Source organism: Hippocampus bargibanti, linkage group LG16 (genome assembly GCF_051943395.1).
Source record: "Hippocampus bargibanti isolate YZ-2025 linkage group LG16, ASM5194339v1, whole genome shotgun sequence".
NCBI lineage: Eukaryota > Metazoa > Chordata > Actinopteri > Syngnathiformes > Syngnathidae > Hippocampus > Hippocampus bargibanti.
Genome location: NC_142749.1, coordinates 11,298,729 through 11,305,926, shown reverse-complemented (window position 1 = coordinate 11,305,926; position 7,198 = coordinate 11,298,729). Strand labels below are relative to the sequence as shown.

The following is a 7,198-nucleotide window of genomic DNA, read 5'->3' as shown; positions in this document are numbered from 1 at the left end:
AATAAAAGAAATAAAAAGACACATCCACGCGTCTCGTCTTCATTAATACGGCAGCATCGTGGAGATGAAGACAGTCACTGTTGTGACACCCGTATCATATGTACCCTCTGTTTCCGCTCGTGCACGCACGTTTGTGTTTGTATGTCTGCGTGTTTGTTCCACGCCTTCAAAGATCAGCATGACCTTTTTAATTCCATCACAAAACAGGTAATTTTGGATGCGCAATGTGATTCAATTTCAAATTTTCTGATTAACTTGAACACAACATTGCTTTGCGAAATTGTTCACTTTCATAGTGGGTTTCAAAGTTTATAATGATATTTTTTAATATCACACCATTTTCTATCGCACAATTATGATCATGGGGGACCTGGAATTGATTCCAGATGATTTTGGATGTGAGGCAGGGTACCCCCTGGACTCGTTGCCAGCCAGTTCCATCAAAACAGTATAGTAATTTGAAAATTAAGTATCACATTTGCGGTTGAACTTCCACATATTCTATTCGTAGTAAATTGATTTGAAGGAAGTGGCTATGTGCAACGTTTCAGTCTGTGTTTTAAACATTTGAGAATGTTTTGAGATACAGACATAACATTTCAATAAACTGAGAGGAAAGGAAAAAGAGGCGACGAAAAGGCATGAAGCAAAGCAAAAAGACAGACGGACGTTGGAGGAGCCACAGGCAGGAAGCACGAAGAATAGAAAGATGGAAATAAGCAAAGAGAGAGGAGTAACAGATGAGAGAACGACTATGCGATCTCGCACACGAGCATGTGTGTGCGTGTATGTGTGTGCGGTGGAGGATCTTGGCCACTGTCAGGCTTCGGGACTCCCAGAGGAAGCCGGCCCTTGTTCAGTTTACAGTATATAATTCCCTTCCTGCCACGCACAGACCCACAGGCCAACGGCCAACCAACACTCCATGTGTGTATTTGTGGTTTAGAGAGAGAGAGAAAATGAAAGAGAAAGAGAGAGAGGGCAAGAGAGAGAGGGGTTGTATGTTTGTGTATGTGTGTATATGCAGTCTCTCATCTGTGTTTGTGTGACAAAACCTTGACATCAACCATATTTTTCTCCTCTTTGTCGGGTCATTTTGGTCAGTTCATGCAAGTGCTCTGATGATTGCGCGTGTTTCCGCATGCATGTGCGAGTCTCTTCTCAGGGAGCGGTCACAGGTTGCGTAACACCCAGCGCGAGTGTCAAAAATGGTCCTATTTTAGATTTGGTTTCAACGTGATGGTTGATAAAACATTTATAAGTGACATTTTAATATGCTCATCATTTGTCAAGTAAATATTTAGATATTTTATAAGAATCAAAATCAGCTTTATTGCCCAACTATATAGAACACACAAGGAATTTGTTTCTGGTATAGTACACACTGCACTAGTATGATCATAAAAACGATATAGCAACTAAATATGGAGGACACTAAAAAACCTAATCTAATCTAATCTAATACCTGAATGCAAATTGTACCTCTCAAGAACAACTTTGAGACTCTGTAAACATCACCAGTTGTACGATATAAAGCTAAAACGACCATTTCAATTGGAAGCACGTCATAAAATTCATGCCAGAAAACAAAACGTTATTTGCGCCCAAACTATTTGGTGAATTACTTTTATTTCAAGTTGGGGGACAATCCCGAATTCAGTATTTTTTTTATTTCTTTGTTGAAAGGGTGGGGAAGACCATGTTCACGTTTGCAAAAACTGTAAATAATTGGTAGAAATATCAATGATAAAATTGTATTAATTTTTATGCCATGAAAATTAGATCTCACTCAACTCCCTACCCTCTATCCCCCCACAGTGTAGTGAAACGCTCACAAATATACTACAAACCAGGTTTTCTTTGGCACAGAGACATTTGAAACAAGATTTAAGTGCGTTTTGTTTGCGTTCATCTGTTACAGATTAAATACACATCATGTGGAGAGGAGGGGGGGGGTCGATTCTTCTCCGTCCGGGGTGAACCGAGGTCGCTTTCTTTGTCTGAGATGTTGTCATTTTCACTGACTTTACGTGAGCTTTCATTTCATCATCAGAAACAGATTTGTTTTTGTCTTGGTGAAACTCGTTTTAGCTGCATTAAGAAGACACACATGCAAAAAAAAACATTCCCCTTCTTAGATATCCAACATTCATATTGGATTTTGTGCATTCATTATTTACACGAATTAAGATTACTTTACTATAGCGAACTACAAGTTCCAAATTCTGAACTCGAGCGGAGTGAACTGCATCAAAATTGCTTTTCTCATTTGAAAATTAGATCAATGCTTCCCTCTTGTGGCCACTCATTAGAAATTTTAATAAATGTTGCCCTCTTGTGGCCACTCATTTGATCTTCAGATAAATGCTGCCCTCTGGTTGCCACGTGTAAATTGCAGCGTAGGGAAACTTGTCCTGACATGTCGAGAATACTGTTTTTTAGCAGGGGTCGTCTGCCTTAAAAAAAAAAACGAACAAGACCAACACACTACATTATAATGTCATGTATTTATTCAAATAAACAGCAGCACAAAATACAAGATGAATGATGATCACATAAACAATGTGTGAGTATAAATGTATTATTGTCATTATTATTATTTTTATTATGATTAATTTAAATTATTTTCAGAAATTATGTCCAATGACATTAAAACTTAACGAAATACAAGATGAATAATGATCGCGTAAACAATGTGTGAGTTTAAATGTATAATTTTAATTTTAATTTTACTCTTACTCTTACTTTTAGTCTTAGTTTTAGTCTTAGTCTTAGTCTTACTTTTATAAATCACGTTCAGAAATTATGTCCAGTATCAATAAAGCTTACAAAAATAATCATGTTCCATAAATAAGATTAAAACAAGATGACTCGTTGAAAATATAAGGTCACCTTTTATGGTGAGGTTGTGGTTTGTGTTCATATTTATTCCTCCCCAATTTGTGACTCAGGGTTGTCTGTGGAGTTGTCATTATGTGTATGATGTGCTATGTTGGTCATAACTTATTTATGTACACATTTCATTAATTATTCTTTCCTCATGTGTGCAGCACCTTATATTAAAAAATAAATTCTGTTATAAATCCACTTAAATTACTCAGCATGCTAACGGTACAAACAAAAGTCTGTCTGATCCTGCGGTTTGGTTCCACCGGCAGCATAATTCCCGTCCGCCGACCTCGGCAGAAAGAAGACGGCCTTCTGACTAATTTCTGCCTTGGGGCCCAGTTTGGGTTTTCCGTTCTTCTTGAGGGCCACGTACCACCGGTACTTCCTTGACCGATATGTGTTGTAGTGGTTCTCCTCACATTTCTCCAGGAAGTAACACTCATCATTCAGCGTCAACTGCAATACAGAGGGAGGATACCGCTTAACCACCGTTATGCATCACTAAAATTACTCGTAAACCTATGATAAGTCTAATCGTGGATTTCATGAAAAGCATCTCAAAATAGCTTCACAGCCCTGTAAAACCATAACGCACGTCTTTGTCACATCTCAGCTGGATTACTGTCATGCTTTTTACTCCGGAGTCAAACAATCCTCCATTAAGCATTTCCAGTTGGTCCAGAATGCTGCTGCTTGCCCTTTGAATGGTACTCATAAGAGGAAGCACATAACTTCGACTCTTCCATCATTTTTCTGTCTCCCTAGATGTTTTAGAGTATTTTAAAGGATCCTATTATTTGTTTTAAAATCTTTAAATAGTTTGTCCATTTTTATTGGTGAATTTATCGACTATTAAAAAAATACATATACAAAGTTGTCAAATGAACAATGCTAATTTCAATTAAGGTAATACTGAACCAAGTAAACAATTTTAGCTACTTCATTGAAGATGACTCAAGCATGTCCAGGATTTCCAACTAAAATAAATAAAATGGTAGTTATTTTAATGATTAAAAAAATACATTCATACTTACTGTTCCATAGAGACATCCTTTCTTATTCATGGCTAGGTAGTTCTTTGTATTCTCACCCATCAGTACAACCTCGCCCACATTTGTAGCCTGCAGTCTCAGTATGTCTGCAGCACATGGGATAGGTCGCATGTTGTGATACAGTGGACGGATATAGAGTACCTGCACAGTGGTGCTGTAATTTGTTAGCATAATTCATAACGTTATAATTTAAAATAAGGGTGTTGCAAATCACCGTTCCTTATCAAAATGAATGGAATTTCCATTAATCGGTTCCAAAAACAAATCATTCATGACACAATAATGTTGTTTATCTTCCAGATCTTTATACAAATGAAGTGCAGCATGCATCCAGATATTTATCTTTTGTGAAACCATTGAAAATAAATCTAACATGCACTGTCAATGTCTTCACATAAATGGACATTCTTAAGTTGTGTAAACAATAATGGAGGGGAAAAAATGATAATTCATGGATCAAAATGTACTTACCATATGGGTCATTGTCCAGTAGACCACCAGAGACACTCCCATCCGGCATAATCCTCAACTGGAAGCCCCCATTGAGACAGTGCAGCCGAGTGAGAATGCGAGGCTCATGCCGAGACAAGTCACCCAGCGAGTTGCTCGGCAATGTCATCACATCTCCTTCAGCCATCCTCCCGGAGCGCCAAAGCTCATGATGTGAAGCAGACGCACTCCCTTCTCCGTTCATGTCACCTGGAGAGTGTTTTATAGAGGGAGAGGAAGTGTTTGGTCCAAACAACTCCTTTTGAGATAGGAGTACACGAAATGCTTCACAAAGTTCACACGTGATCAAACTTGATTTCACAATTACCCGAGTAAACAAACAGAAATGCTTCCAGATGGCAGTGATGTCAGTTTTGAGCCAGATTCGTCAATGGGCCATACAACACCATTAATGTGAAATAAATGATGTAACAATGCGCAACATCGCTTCTTAACTAACAATGGGGAGGTGACTGGAAATGGTCGAACTCCATTCAAATGCTATGTGAAATCTGAAATAGACATGGATAGATACTTTTATATTATGCACTCGTATCTAGTATATTTAAGATTTTATCTCGAGCAAATTTTTGTAAAACTTTATATATATGGATGGACAGTAGAATGGATGGACAGTTAGATGTGAGAATCTGTTTTGTCTATTTAACTGACTTGAAAAATAATTTGTCCAAACCAATAACCCAAATAGCTAGCCACTGTACTGTTAGATAGAAAAGCAAATTAGCTAACTGTAAAAGTTAGATACAACTATTTTTTAGATACTTACTTGCTTAAAAAGAGAGTCTAAATAATGAAGATAGATTAGTTGCTGTGGTAAAATACTTTTAACCTTGTTGGATGTGAATGCACAATATCAAGTCATCTCCCATAATTTCGCTACAACAATTTTCACAGGATGTTGTCCAGAAGCAGCTCGGACGCAGACACGGCAAGTCAGTGGTTGACGTAAGAAGTTCGGTATTTATTCAATAGCACCCATAGAAGAATGATACATGGGAATAATGACAGCATGTGTCAAGAATTCACATATGGCTTCGTGGGAGGAGGAAATATAATAGGACTGTTAAAAAAAATGTTTTCCCCTCTTAATGTGTCTTCAGCCCTGTTCAGCAATAAACGTTGTGATTTATATACAGTATATATACATAATAATAAAAAAACATTCCATTTTAAGCGCCTTTCAAAGCTCTCAAGGACACTACCTGTATACGTACATACATACAGTATAAACAGTATACAGACGGGCCCAAATCCAGTTCTGTATTAAATAAAAAATAAATGTAGCGTCTCCTCCGTAACACCAGAGGACGCCAGATCTCTACGAGACTCACCTTTCGTGAACTGTTTTTGTTTGTGATGACGTCACCATGACCATTTCAAAAAAAGTGAACCCTCCAAAATTTGACAACAAACACCCATCAATAATAACAATACCCAACATTATGTGACAGCAAGTCAACCACAAACATCTGTAGAGGAATTTCTCTATATTTTTTAAACGAACATATGGGATTAAGCTAAATTGTCGCATAATTTAATATATCCCAACATTATCATTGTATTTTACGGAGGAAATATGAACTACATGTTCCAATTCCATGTGCACATCATTGGACACAACGTCCGCCCACTAGTCCTGAAAACGCATCCGATTGGGCAAGTGAGACGTCAATCAAAAGATTAGCCCTGTGGTGGTAGGTTGACCGCGAGCTGTCGAAGCGAAGCCTTCACGCGAAGTGTACACAATTTTTACGGGTCTCTGTTGTGCATTGTATTGACAGCCTCCCTCCCGGCTTCATCATCTCCCCTGTTGGACTGTCCGATCCGGAATGACTCTCTCAACAGGAATGCAGCACCGGTTTACACGAGCATCCGGACGCTATATTGCCATATTGGATTTATTCTGAGAACTTTTTTTTACATTTGCAGTACTTCCATTGGATATTGCACTGGTGTCGTTTTCGGAGAAGCGCTTGAATCAAACCGGATTTTGCAGGAGGTATTAACGAATGGTTATGCAGGTAAAACACCCCCACTCCCTCATCTGATCTACATTTCACACGCTGTTTACATGTAATCGGATTTTTGCATCCTTCCTTAATAGCCGCTATAGCAGCACACGGTTGTTCCTCTGGATCCTGCTCGGAGCTTTTATTGTTGCCGGCTCGTCCTAGCAGCTTGTGTGCAAGCAGGGGGCGAAGATGGGATTGCCCGCCTTGGAGTTCAGTGACTGCTACCTGGATAGTCCACAGTTCAGGGAGAGACTCAAGTCTCACGAGTTAGAGTTGGACAAGACCAGCAAGTTCATCAAGGAGCTCATCAAGGATGGCAAGGCGCTCATCCAGGCGCTCAAAAGTAAGTTTGATTACTGCACACTTCATGTTGAATACATTTGGTGACACTCCCAGAAAACAATTATTAGGTACACATGCACCATCCAAAGATTACACAACATTCAACAAAACGAAAATGATGTATTCATTATATTTTTTTATTCACTGGCATGGTCATTAGGGATGAATACATATGCTTGTGTCGTAATTGTGAATAAATATATCAAAATGTGTTGCAATACAGCCATTCTCAAAATTGAAAACAAACAGCAATAGAATTAGGTGATGGGGGAAATAAGAGCAACAGAAAAGGGCTCCAATTTAAGATTGAAATAATACTGAAATAAAACACGCGCAACACGTTGACATTCCAAGGCAGCAAAACTCGAATCACAAAACTCCATCTGCAATTAC

At 38.5% G+C, this 7,198-nt stretch overlaps 2 protein-coding genes across 2 annotated transcripts in view; one reads left to right on the top strand and one right to left on the bottom strand.

The window, feature by feature from the left end:
* Positions 1-2,517: 2,517 nt before the first annotated feature.
* Positions 2,518-4,755, bottom strand: LOC148886462 (fibroblast growth factor 1-like). The gene is made up of 3 exons (XM_089017065.1): positions 4,413-4,755; positions 3,924-4,027; positions 2,518-3,345 (listed from the first exon to the last, which is right to left on the bottom strand). Exons 1-3 carry the CDS (start codon positions 4,633-4,635, stop codon positions 3,106-3,108), a joined length of 567 nt encoding a protein of 188 aa, XP_088873191.1. The 5' UTR covers positions 4,636-4,755; the 3' UTR covers positions 2,518-3,105.
* Positions 4,756-6,162: 1,407 nt separating this feature from the next.
* Positions 6,163-7,198, top strand: part of LOC148886460 (rho GTPase-activating protein 26-like) — a 60,706-nt gene continuing 59,670 nt past the window's right edge. Inside the window, exons 1-2 of the mRNA XM_089016398.1 lie at positions 6,163-6,472; positions 6,556-6,806. Of these exons, the coding sequence (XP_088872524.1) occupies positions 6,653-6,806 (154 nt within the window). The 5' untranslated portion in view covers positions 6,163-6,472; positions 6,556-6,652. The remainder of the gene's footprint in view (positions 6,473-6,555; positions 6,807-7,198) is intronic.

What these genes read in the sequence shown, in the direction of transcription:
- LOC148886462 (XM_089017065.1), bottom strand. Translation starts at nt 4,635, where the DNA reads ATGAACGGAGAAGGGAGTGCGTCTGCTTCACATCATGAGCTTTGGCGC. An exon ending in ACTGGACAATGACCCATATG is followed by an intron (nt 4,028 to 4,412) that starts GTAAGTACATTT and finishes CATGTGCTGCAG; the next exon opens with ACATACTGAGACTGCAGGCT. An exon ending in AAGGATGTCTCTATGGAACA is followed by an intron (nt 3,346 to 3,923) that starts GTAAGTATGAAT and finishes TCTGTATTGCAG; the next exon opens with TTGACGCTGAATGATGAGTG.